Below are 13,137 nucleotides of genomic sequence, written 5' to 3'. Positions count from 1 at the left end.
TTCTCCACTTTGCTATGTGTCGCCTTTCTTTATGGTGTTTGTGTTGTACAGAAGGTTTTTTGTAATGAAGTCAAACTAGTAATTTTTTCTTTATAGGTTTTGCCTTAAAATCTATAAGTTTTTCCCCCACCTATATATACATAAAAATATCAACCTACACATTTTGTTTACTTCCTCACTATTTATACTTACTTTTTGGTCCTACAGACATTTACTTTAGAGATAAAGTCTAGCCTATTGTTTAAATAGTAACGTAGTCATTTAGCCAGTAAGATATTTTGACTAACCCTCTTCCCTCACTGAAGAAGCTCCCATTTTACAGTTCTATCAAATGGGGGGCAGAGTGGAAGTCATGCAGCCAGACCATGGCAAAGTTAGAATTTGATTTCAAGTTCAGTGCTTTTATTTTATTTTATTTTATTTTATTTTTATTTCAGCTCATCATGGGGGTACATAAGTTTAGGTCATATACATTGTCCATGTCCCGCCCATCCCCCTGAGTCAGAGTCCCAAGCATGTCCGTTCTCATTCTCCAGACAGTGCGCCTGGCACTCATCATGTAGTCATACCTCCATCCCCTCCCCCCCCACCTCTCCGGGTCTGCACCTTCAAGCATGACCATTCCCCAGAGGGTGTGCAACGCACTCGTCATGTAGGCATACACCCATCCCCTCCCCCCACCCCCCATCCCAGTCTGATATCCAATTGGTATCCTTCCTTGATGTACGTTTAGGTGATGATCAGGGAAACCAGTTTTCTGGTGAGTACATGTGATGCTTGTTTTTCCATTCTTTGGACACTTCACTTAGTATAATGGGTTCCAGCTCTCTCCAGGAGAACCAATGAGATGTCATCGTTATTTCTTATAGCTGAGTAGTACTCCATGGTATACATATACCACAGTTTACTAATCCATTCATGGATTGATGGGCACTTGGGTTGTTTCCACATCCTTGCGATTGTGAATTGTGCTGCTATAAACATTCGGGTACAGGTGTCTTTGTTAAAGAATGACTTTTGTTCTTCTGGGTATATGCCCAATAATGGGATTGCTGGATCAAATGGTAGGTCTACTTGAATTTGTTTAAGGTATCTCCATATTGCTTTCCATAGGGGTTGCACTAGTTTGCATTCCCACCAGCAGTGTATGAGTGTTCCTGTCTCTCCGCATCCACGCCAACATGTGTTGTTTTGGGATTTTTTTGATAAAGGCCATTCTCACCGGAGTTAAGTGGTATCTCATTGTGGTTTTGATTTGCATTTCCCTGATGATTAGGGATGTTGAGCATTTTTTGATACGTTTTTTGGCCATTCTTATGTCTTCTTTTGAAAAATTTCTATTCATGTCCTTTGCCCATTTTTTGATAGGATTGTTTGATTTTTTCTTGCTGATTTTCCTGAGTTCTAAATAGATTCTTGTTATCAGTCTTTTATCTGATGTGTAGTATGCGAAAATTTTTTCCCATTCTGTAGGCTCTCTGTTTATTTTCATGACTGTTTCTTTGGCTGTGCAGAAGCTTTTTAATGTAATCAGGTCCCATTCGTTTATTTTTGTTGTTGCTGCGATTGCTTTAGGGGTTTTCTCCATAAATTCTTTGCCTAGACCAATGTCTGTAAGAGTCTTTCCTACATTTTCTTCTAGAATTCTAATCATTTCCCGTTTAAGGTTTAAATCTGTTATCCACCGTGATTTGATTTTTGTGAGAGGTGAAATCTGTGGGTCCTGTTTCAGTCTTCTACATGTGGCTATCCAGTTTTCCCAGCACCATTTATTGAATAGGGACTCTTGTCCCCAGAGTATGTTTTTGTCTGTTTTGTCAAAGATTAGATGGTTATATGAGGATGTTTTATATTTGGGTTTTCTGTTCTGTTCCACTGGTCTGTGTCCCTGCCCTTGTGCCAATACCAAGCAGTTTTAAGAACCACAGCTTTGTAGTATAGTTTGAAGTCTGGCAAATCAATACCTCCCATTTTGTTTTTATTGCTTAAGATTGCTTTTGCTATACGGGGTCTTCTCTGATTCCATACAAAATGTATAATTATTTTTTCTATATCTGTGAAAAATGATGTTGGTAATTTAATAGGAATTGCATTGAATCTATAGATTACTTTGGGTAGTATAGACATTTTAACGATGTTAATTCTTCCAATCCTTGAGCATGGTATGGATTTCCACTTATTTACGTGTTCTGCAATTTCCTTCCTTAGCGTTTCATAGTTCTCTTTATAGAGGTCCTTTACCTCTTTAGTTAAGTATATTCCTAGATATTTTATTTTCTTTGTTGCTATTTTGAAAGGTATTGAGTCCTTAATTTGGTTCTCCAATTGAATGGTATTGGCATATATGAATGCCTCTGATTTGTGTGTATTGACTTTGTAACCTGAGACATTACTGAATTCGTTAATTAATTCCAGGAGTCTCTTGGTTGAGTCCTTGGGGTTTTCCAGATACAACATCATGTCATCAGTGAAGAGTGAGAGTTTGATCTCTTCTGTCCCTATTTGGACTCCTTTGATTCTGCTCTCTTGCCTGATAGCTCTCACAAGTACTTCCAATACTATGTTGAAAAGTAATGGGGACAGTGTGCAGCCTTGTCTGGTTCCAGTTCTGAGTGGGAATGCTTTCAATTTTTCCCCATTCAGTATGATGTTGGCTGTGGGTTTGTCATATATGGCTTATATTATTTTTAGGTAGGTCCCATTTATGCCTATGTTGTTAAGTGTTTTTATCATAAAAGGGTGTTGAATTTTGTCAAATGCTTTTTCTGCATCTATTGAGAGGATCATATGGTCTTTATTTTTGCTTCTATTTACGTGGTTAATTACATTTATAGATTTTCGTATGTTGAACCACCCCTGCATCTCTGGGATGAAGCCTACTTGGTCGTGATGAATTATTTTTTTAATCAGCACTTGGATACGATTTGCTAGGATTTTATTGAGAATTTTTGCATCTACGTTCATGAGAGAAATTGGTCTGTAGTTTTCTTTTTTTGTTGCATCCTTTCCTGGTTTTGGTATCAATGTTATATTGGCTTGGTAGAATGTGTTGGGGAGAATTCCATCCTTCTCAATATTGAAGAATAGTTTATGTAGGATGGGCACCAGTTCATCTTTGTATGTATGGTAAAATTCAGGTGTGAACCCATCTGGACCAGGGCTTTTCTTTTTGGGAAGGTTTTTTATTGCTGTTTCAATTTCAGTTGTTGATATTGGTCTATTCAGGAATTCTATTTCTTCCTGATTGAGCTTGGGAAGGCTGTGTGTTTCTAAAAATTTGTCCATTTCCTCCTCATTTTCCAATTTGTGTGCATAAAGATTTTTGTAATATTCATAGATAATGTCACGTATCTCTGTGGCTTCGGTTGTGATTTCTCCTTTCATGTTCCTGATGGAAGTTATTAAAGATTTTTCTTTTCTGCTCTTGGTTAGTCTAGCCAGTGGTGTGTCTATTTTATTTATCTTTTCAAAGAACCAACTTTTTGTTTTATTAATTTCCCTTATAGTATTTTTGTTTTTTTCATTTAATTCTGATTTGATCTTAATAATTACTCACCTTCTGCTGGGTTTGGGGTCAGTCTGTTCTTCTTTCTCCAGCTGTTTGAGTCTATTTGTTAAGTTGTCTATTTGTAAGTTGTCTGTCTTTTTGAAATAGGCATTTATGGAAATGAATTTTCCTCTCAGGGCTGCTTTAGCTGCATCCCATAGATTTTGATAAGTTGTGTCACCTTTGTCATTTAATTCAAAGAATGTTTTGATTTCTGATTTAATTTCTTCCTTTACAAAATTGTTATTCAGGAGAAGGTTGTTTAGGTTCCATGACTTTGAGTAGGAATGAGAGTTCCTGTTAGGGTTCATTATTATTTTTATTCCATTGTGATCTGAGAAGATGCATGGTATGATTTCTATTTTTTTAATTTTTTTAAGACTTGCTTTATGACCTAGGATATGGTCAATCTTAGAGAATGTCCCGTGAGCCGATGAGAAGAATGTATATTCAGTGGATTTTGGGTAGAATGTCCTGTAGATGTCAGTCAGGCCCATTTGTTCTAGCATTCTGTTTAAGTCTACTATGTCTTTGCTTATTTTCTGCTTGGAGGATCTGTCCTGTGCTGTCAGTGGGGTATTAAAGTCTCCAACTATTAAAGTGTTGTTGTCTATGATTTGGTTTAGATCGAGTAGGATTTGCTTTATGAATCTGGGTGCGCCTAGATTGGGTGCATATATATTAAGTATGGTTATGTCTTCTTGTTGAATTGTGCCTTTCACCAGTATGTAGTAACCGTCTTTGTCTTTTATTACTTTTGTTGGTTTAAAGACTAAGTTATTGGAAATTAAAACTGCCACACCAGCTTTCTTTTGGCTACCATTTGCTTGAAATATCAGGTTCCATCCTTTTATTTTCAGTCTAAATGCATCTTTGCCGGTTAAGTGAGTTTCCTGAAGGCAGCAGATACTTGGTTTGTGTTTTTTTATCCATTGGCCCAGTCTATGTCTCTTGAGTGGGGAATTCAGGCCATTGACATTTAGTGAGAGAACTGATAATTGGGATAGATTTCTGTTTATCTTATTGGGTAGAACTTCATTGCTATGTTTTCTCTCTTGAGCCATTGTGGTGGCTAGAATTTGATCTTTAGTTCTTGGGTGGTTTTACATTCATGGGTCTTTGTTGTGATGATCCATGTGTAACTCTCTTTTGAGTACTTCTTGGAGGGGTGGTCTTGTCTTGGTGAATTCCCTCAGTCCTTGTTTATCTGAGAATGTCTTAATTTCTCCTTCATATAGAAAGCTTAGCTTAGCTGGGTACAAGATTCTAGGCTGGGCATTATTCTGTTTCAGAAGAGTGAGAATGGGGCCCCAACTTCTTCTTGCTTGTAAAGTTTCAGTTGAGAAATCTGGCGTAATTCTAATGGGTCTCCCTTTGTATGTTACTTGTTTCTTTCTCCTTACAGCTCGAAGAAGGGTCTCTTTAGTGGATATTTTGGTCAGTCTGATGACTACGTGGCGTGGTGTTTTCCTATTTGCTATGAATCTACCAGGGGTTCTTTGAGCTTCTTGAACTTGTATATCTAAAGTTTTAGCAAGGCCTGGGAAATTTTCTTCTATTATGTCTTCAAATAGTTTATCCAGCCCTTGCTTATTATCTTCTTCACCTTCAGGGATGCCTATAACTCTCACGTTAGGTTTCTTCACATAATCCCACATTTCTTGAAGACTCTGATCTTTTTTCTTATTTCTTTGCTTTATCTCTGTGACTGTCTTATTTAATTGGAAAGAGTTATCTTCGATTTCTGAGATTCTGTCTTCTATTTGATCTACCCTGTTCTTGAGACTTTCCACTGTGTTTTGTAGCTCCCTGAATAAATCCCTCATTTCTAGGAGTTCACTTTGGTTTTTCTTCAATATTTCTATTTCTTTAGTGAATTTTTCTTCCAGATCCTGGAATTTTTTTGCGGTTTCTTTGCATTGGATATCAATTTTTTCCTTGTATATCATTCAGCATATTTATAACCCAAGACTGAAATTCTTCTGGTAACATGTTGGTATTCTGAAACTGGCTTGTGCCAATTGGAGGAGAGTTGGTATTTCTCTTTGGGGGCGAGGTTTCCATTTGGTTTTTTGTGCTCCCCATATTTTTCCACTGAGCCCTTCCCATCTGGCTCTATCATTAGATCTTTTCTCACAGCTTTAGTCTAGTTAACAGCACGTCTTGTACTCTGTTCTTAGGCTGTGAAACAGTCTAGGTATGTTGCTTCCTTTATCTAGAGGGAGAGACTGTTGTGTGTTGTTTAGAGTTTTTTTTTCTATCTCAGTTGGGGGACTGCTTCTGATGGGTCCTCCCCCAGAGGGTTGGCTTGACCTAAGACCGGTTTGGCAAGTTAAATCACTGTGTTGTGGACTTTCAGTTAGTAGGCAGGATTCACACTATTTGCAAGCAGAAAGCCTCTTCTCCCTCTCTTTTTCTTTTTTTTTCCCCCTGACTTTTGGTTCTTCCTCTGGATGTGTGGTTTCTGTCTCTTTCTGCAGGAAAGACATTGGCTAGGTGGAGGAGGCAGTGCCCTCACTCACTCAGTGCCCCAGCTGCTGCAGCTCCCACGGGCAACGGTCTACACTGTCCCAGTGTTCCCAAGGTCCGGGCTCCACACTCTTGCATTTGGGGAAGCACTCAGTGTTCACACCTGGGAAGGGGACCTGGAGAGGGTCTATGGATCAGGGGATGGAGCCTCCTGGGGAGCCACCTGGTTCCCTATGGCTCTGCAGCAGTTAGACTTTGGCCCGCACAATTGCTGCTGCCCACCCGCAGATCACTGGCACTGGGGGGCAATTTTCAGGGTCCGATAGGAATCAGAGCTGGGGGTCTGGAGCACTCAGGAGTATACAGTAGTTCCTGGACGCTTTAATATTTCACGCTCACGGCCCCTCGCCTCGGTGCAGGTCCGCGTCTGTCCCTTTAAGAGATAGGGCTCTGCGGAGACCCGCCAGAGTTCAAGGTCCTTTCCACTTAGCTGTGGGAACCGAGATGGCGACTGCCCGTCCGCTGGTGGGAGGCGCCGGGGGAGAGTGTTCAGAGCTCGGCAGGCGCCAGGGCCCACAGCGGCTCCCCGGCCGGAAAGCCGCTGTAGGGGAAGAAAAGAGCAAAAAAAAAAAGTCCCGCTTTAATATTTCACGCTCGCGGCCCCTCGCCTCGGTGCAGGTCCGCGTCTGTCCCTTTAAGAGATAGGGCACCAAGGAGACCCGCCCGAGTCTAAGCTCCTTCCCACTTATGTCACCTGTCCTCGGAGCTCCACGTCTCCCGCGGTGATTCTGCACCAATTTCAGTCAGATCCCTGACCGAGTGGATGTGGGGGTCAGTGGGGAGATCAAGCCGCTTTGCTGTGGGGCTGCACCCGCCCCACTGTCCGGTGAGGCAGGTACGGCCGTCCCGCACTCCGCTGTCTGTTTTCCGTCCCGCACTCTCCAAATTATCTCGGTCTGATTTCCCACTCGCCTCTGTTTTTTCCTGTTCCCCGTGTCCCACGGTGATTCTCCGTGGGTTCACCCCACCGTTCCTGTGGAGGAGCAATTCTCCAGCGTTGTGGCAGGTGGAGATCCACGCCTTCCTCTCCGGGAGCACGAATCCAGGAGGTCACCTCCACTCCGCCATCTTCCACACTTCTTCTAGTTCAGTGCTTTTAATGTGTGGTGGCAAACAGCATGAAGCTGGAATCAATGAAAACCACATTTGAATGGGACACAACTGGGATTCGGCCACAGCTATGCTATCTTGAGTAAATTACTCCTTGTTCACCTGTTCCTAATCTTTAGGATGACAGAAAATAATTCCACCAAACTCATCCATTGTGAGAATGAGAGTCACTGTTCAATTTATCTCTTCAACAATATTCATTAAAAGCATTCTATGTCATAGACATTTTTTGACATGGCATGACTATAGCTACCTTGAAAACAAATCATTTCTAGGAATAAATTATTTTGGCTTCATGGTTATCTTAGTGTTGAATTCAAATAATGATGCATAGTCCTGCTCCCAACATTTAAATCTCCCCTATACTTTCATTGGAATGGTGAAAAAGATACATAGTGGTTTTTGTTTTATTTGTGGACTCATCTAAGTATGAAGAAAAAGCCTGGAAGTGCATGCTACATACCGTCTCTAGCATAGTACCTGACACAGAGCTAGTAGTGAAGGGGTTTTGTAAATGAGTGAGCAAATTAACAGTGAATAGATTCTTGCCCGTGCAATTTTCTGTGTTGAAAATGGAGAGAACACATTATCTTTAAATATAGTTGTCTTTGCTTAGTGAAACTAAGAGAATTGTAAAAATATATAGATAGATGAAAAAGAGATAGAGAATAATGCACATACTCCCTTCCCTAATGGAAAAGGCCAGTATATACACAACAAAAAGAAGTTGTAATTCTTTCAGATTCATCAAGCCATTCTGATTCATCACCATTTATTCACCCATATGTTTTCTACCTCTGAATACTTCCAGTTGCTTGATGTATACTCAAAAGTAGCACATAATCAGCCATCCCAGATGTCAAGGAAGAAGAAAAAAAATCTAATGCACTTTATGGGTAACATAATTGATCTTTGTTCTCAACCTAAACATTGATTTGTTGGTGCCCAGAAAATGTGATCAGAACACAGACTGGGTCCAGACTTCTGGATTTGACACCAGGCTCCACTGCTCAAGTGTTACTTAACCTCTCAGCACCTCAGTTTCCTCATCTATAAAAGTAGGCATAATAATAGTACCTACTTTGTGGGGTTGTAGTAAAAATTAAATGAGTTAATATTTATGAAGTACTTGGAACAGTACCTGATACCATAGCACTGTAGATGTTGCCAAATAAATGAATAGCCTTCACCACTTCCTCAGCAGAGCTTTCCCTTAACCGAGTTACATCCCTTTTGCGTGCTTCATAGCACCAATCATCTGGCATGTACCCAAGTTTTAATATTAGATTTTTTTAGTAGCACAACTGCCTGTCTTCCCCCACCAGACCATAAGCCATCAAAGGCAGAAGTAGAAATGTATTGGCACCTTTGTGTGTTGCTGTTACGCATATAAAAGATTATTCAAAAGTTACTTTGTGTTCATTTAATATAATAAATTCCCAAACTATTTTTTTCTTTTATAGGTCTTCAGTTAAGCTTTGGTATAATTTATAAGCTTAGTTAATTAAATTCTTTTATGAAAACAGTCACTGCATCAAATAATCATAGAACTGGCCTTTTTGGCATGCTAATTTTTTTACAGATGTCAAGGCTAGGTTGTGATTTGATCCAAGACTGCAGGCTCATGGTAGGATCTTGAATTCTTTTTACATGTTACTCAAGGGCCATGATCCTTAGAACTGTTATATTTATTAGTTCTATCTCTACCCCAGATGTCAAAACGGCATCTGATTGGAGGCTGCGTATACCTCCTGGCGTTGTCTGGCCTGCAGACATAAGATTTAACATCTTTCCAGTTACATATTTTCACTCACTATGGTATCGCCTAAACCAGCATCTGACTCATGAATGAAACAATGAATGAAGAATGAATGAAATACTAGCTCAGAGAGGCATAATAAAAAGTTTTTTGTGGATCCAATCCAAACACCAATTCACAATGCTTAAAAAAGAAAAAATAAATCCTTAAAACTCAAATTCACCTAGTTATCTTGGAAAAAAGGTATTTTTTTAATTGCCTAGAGACCTCATAGCTTCTTGTTATGACCTCATAGCTTTAGCTTAACAAGAAGTATAAAACCATGACTAAAATATTCACATTCCACTCCAGTCTCTATAAAAATAATGAATCACTAGTTTATTCATCTTGCCTAATGACACAGAAGGGCAAAACAAGTACCCAAACAATGAATAATAATGCAAGAGCTCAGACTGTAAAATCAATATGTCAGATCAGTAGAGCTTTGCTTCGTTTTAATGCTCTCATCCTGAATGCAATAGAGCTTTACCTTCTGAATTATATATATGTATTGACCTAATTACATAAATATTGACTTTTCCTTATATGAAGCTTATTTTTTCAGTCTCACTATAATTACAATGTCAATATTTGTGGCCGTAGTAACATTGAATTTAAATCTGTTAATTGTGACTGATAGCGGTGTGCCATGAGATAATTCAGAGACAGTCACATGGTCTCAGAACACTGGTGGCACTAGATAATAAGTGATAAATCACTAATTGCCTACGTATATCATACTAAGGTAACCTTCTTTAAGAAAGCAATTATTTCATCCCAATTAATTTAGAGGCTGTTCTCTTCTTCAGTTTGTCAGGTTTCATAGCAGGCAGAAGTCATAACCAGGATGTGACTGAGTCTTGGTCTATGACTTTGCCTTTTTTTTAATCAAACACTTTATCCCTAACTTCCGTCTCCAGACCACCCTGTTAACAAGTTCTTTGACGTATTGACAGACGTCGACACTCTCTTCTCCACAGTTGTGTGCGTGTATAAAAGATATAATTTAACATTTGTTACAATTGTTGTTTGATACGTTTCCAATTAAAATCCTATGCCTGATCTCACTTATATGTGAAATCTAAGACAGCTGAACTCTTAAAAGTAGAGAATAGAATGGTGGTTGCCAGGGGCTGGGGGTGGGGAAGAGTGAGCAGAGGATGATCAAACGGTACAAAATTCCAGTTGAACAGGGGGAAAAAGTTTTCGATATTATTGCACATCATGTTGGCTATGGTGAATAATAATGTTTTGTGTATTTCAAAATTGCTAAGAAAGTAAATTTCAAATGTTCTTACCGCAAAAAATTAGTATGTAAGGTGATGGAAATGTTAATTAGCTTGATTTAACCATTCCTCGTTGTACACATATATTAAAATATCACATTGTACCACATAAATACATATAATTATAATTTGTCAATTAGAAATAAAAAGTATATTTTAAAAAGACCCTATGCTTACTTTATTCTAACAAAAAACATGATCTGTGGAAATTGTACGTTTAAAAAATATTCTATTAAATTATTTCCCCTTCTCTGGTTTTATTTTCACAATAAGAGTTTTCACAGTTACTGCAGTTGATACATCTCTGAGACAAGCAATTATGCAATACCTCAGGATATTTTAATTAATTAAAACTGTTTACTTTCTTACCAATCAATGACAGAGAAATATTCCAAAAGCTTTAAAAAGCTAGAAAGGTTTTCGCTTTGTTCTTATAATAATCCTGACAATTCCTGCACAAGGGCCTGAACTCTCCCATTTAAGTAGGGCAGGAATACCTGTGTCACATTAATCATTTAGAGTTAGGCAAACACAGAGAATGCTACCAAAAAAAACAGTGATGTCCACACTTTGGGTTTAAGAGCTGTGCTAGATGTATGATGGTGAGGTGGCCATGCATCATTCTGTGCTTTCTTACTTGCCTCTGCAGGGATGCCAGATGATATGAACTTCAGTGATGTAAAGCAAATCCATCAAACAGGCAGTGGCAGAACTTTAGACACAACTGGAGCAGGATGTGCAGCAGCGACTGAATCTATGACATTCACTGTGATGGGTGTGGTGATGTTACTTCCTTGGCTTTGGTAACTGAACTCTCTGTCCTGATATAACTTACTGGAGTCTTGATTTCTCCCCTCTCTTCACATGCCTGGAATCAGAGATCATTTTTGAATGTAACAATTATATTTATGAAAAGGTGTGTCACACTAACATTTTAGAAGCCAAGTTGGAATGTTCATAAAGTCCCTAAAAATCAACATTTAAATGATACTCTTTTAAAATATGTCTTTTTTTAATCTAACTTCAACCTTCTTAAATTCTAATACATTAAATCTTAAAATGTGAAGAGGACAGAAGTGACTTTGAATAGGAAGAATTCAGTGTTATCTATGGTTTTATTTTTCTCAATTCCAAACCTCTGCCTTTCCAAATTCAAAATGTTTTCATCTGAAGGTGTATTTGCTGGACAATGAAAATAGTACATAGTATTTCTTAAAGTACTGGAATTAGAATTTCATTAAATGGATCAAAATACACAATAGCAAGTAATATGCATGCATTTTCAAGAGACTTCCATTTTTGCAAGCTATAGAAGGAAATTACTCAAAGTCTGTAAGTTACACAGTAAATTTCTGAGGGGCATTTCACATAATTTCACTGAAGGAGCCTGATAATTTTCATCCACTGTAATTTAGCCACTGACAAACCTTAAAGCTACTGAGTATTTTAGTAGCACCTGATTTGTATTCCATTCTATTGAAAATGCATCTTTGGTATTGTGGCTGTGTCCTCTCCTCTCTCTTTGTCTAATAGATGTAGCTATGTTGCAAAACATACACCTCCTCTAGAAATATCTCCAATAAAGCTGTTAATTGTTTGGTGGAAAAATTTAAAGAATATTGGTCATTTTCTTCTGGCAAAAATGATATATTCACCGATTTCAAAAATATTATTTGCTACTTCTTTTTAAAGCCTGAGGTTGAACACACGGGTATCTATGCATTTCTAAGGTTCTCATGAATATCCTCAGACATGTAATGGTGTAGAAAATTTGGCATGTGATGCTTTAGCTCTTTTGCTATTTGCACATTAGCAGAACAAACCCACAGTCCCTGACTTCCCTGTTGTGATAACTTGCCTTGATAGACATTGATAGGACATGTCTACAGCTCTATTTAAGGAGGAAAAGATAAGTCAGATTTTATTACTAAGTATCACATCCAGTCAGTAGCCAGAATATATAATTAATACCAAGTCATAGGATAAGAAAAAGAAGTGAACTCCTAAAATAAAAAAAACTAAATAAGAAGAGTTTGAAATGACTTCTGACATAGAGTGGACTCGAACTCATTGAACAGCAAATATTAGTGAGCTAAAAATAAATTTTGCCAAATCATGAAACAATATATCATCAAACCTTGTTCTCTCTTAAGTTCTTAATTAACCAAATGATCTGAGGATGGTCAATTTAAATCACAGTATTTTTAAACTGCCCAATCAGATTTTATTGTCTGTCTGTCCAAACATGCCTCAAAACTGGAAGTGTTGCTCTACCTGCCAATTCCGGATGTCATTTTCCCCGGTTTCCATTCCATACCTTCATATTTATTCCCTGGTCCAGTTAATAACTCCTTTTTACTCATCTTAACACACCCCACAAATTACAAATTTAAACCTATTTTATAAAATTTTTACTCCAACCTCAGCTGTTTATTTAAATCAGTCTTGGGGGAAAAAGTAATACCAAGTCACGCGTTTGCTACACTCCAGCTCAAGTCATGGTTGGTTTGCAAGGGCAAACTTCTGACCCACCTTTAGAGGAATTTAATTTTAAAGACAAACAAACCGAAGAGCATGGTTTAGCAGTCTAAAATGTTTCTAGATAAAATTTGTTGATAGAAGATAATTTTAGATATGGCAAGAAATGGATAAAAGCATAGTAGTAAAGTCAACAGAATAAATGAATATTTTTTATCAACTAAGTATTCCATGCTCAAACAGGCGTTGCCTACCTTTAGGTAGGCACTTTGGAGACTACATAGTTCATAATGATGCTGCTACAGCTCAAAACACTGGGAGGTTTTCAGAATTTCTTTAAGAGCCTGAGGCAAAATTTTTTAATATTTTCAAAGAGGATATTTATCCTT

General features: G+C 38.2%; 1 protein-coding gene across 1 annotated transcript in view; it reads left to right on the top strand.

Moving 5' to 3' along the window:
• GPC5 (glypican 5) overlaps positions 1-11,765 on the top strand; it is a 1,297,628-nt gene extending 1,285,863 nt beyond the window's left edge. Inside the window, exon 8 of the mRNA XM_045567085.1 lies at positions 10,920-11,765. Coding sequence (XP_045423041.1) covers positions 10,920-11,077 — 158 coding nt within the window. The 3' untranslated portion in view covers positions 11,078-11,765. The remainder of the gene's footprint in view (positions 1-10,919) is intronic.
• The last annotated feature ends 1,372 nt before the right edge of the window (positions 11,766-13,137 follow it).

Source organism: Lemur catta, chromosome 13 (assembly GCF_020740605.2).
Source record: "Lemur catta isolate mLemCat1 chromosome 13, mLemCat1.pri, whole genome shotgun sequence".
Classification (NCBI taxonomy): domain Eukaryota; kingdom Metazoa; phylum Chordata; class Mammalia; order Primates; family Lemuridae; genus Lemur; species Lemur catta.
Note: the sequence above shows the minus strand (reverse complement) of the source record. Positions and strands in the feature narration are given on the sequence as shown.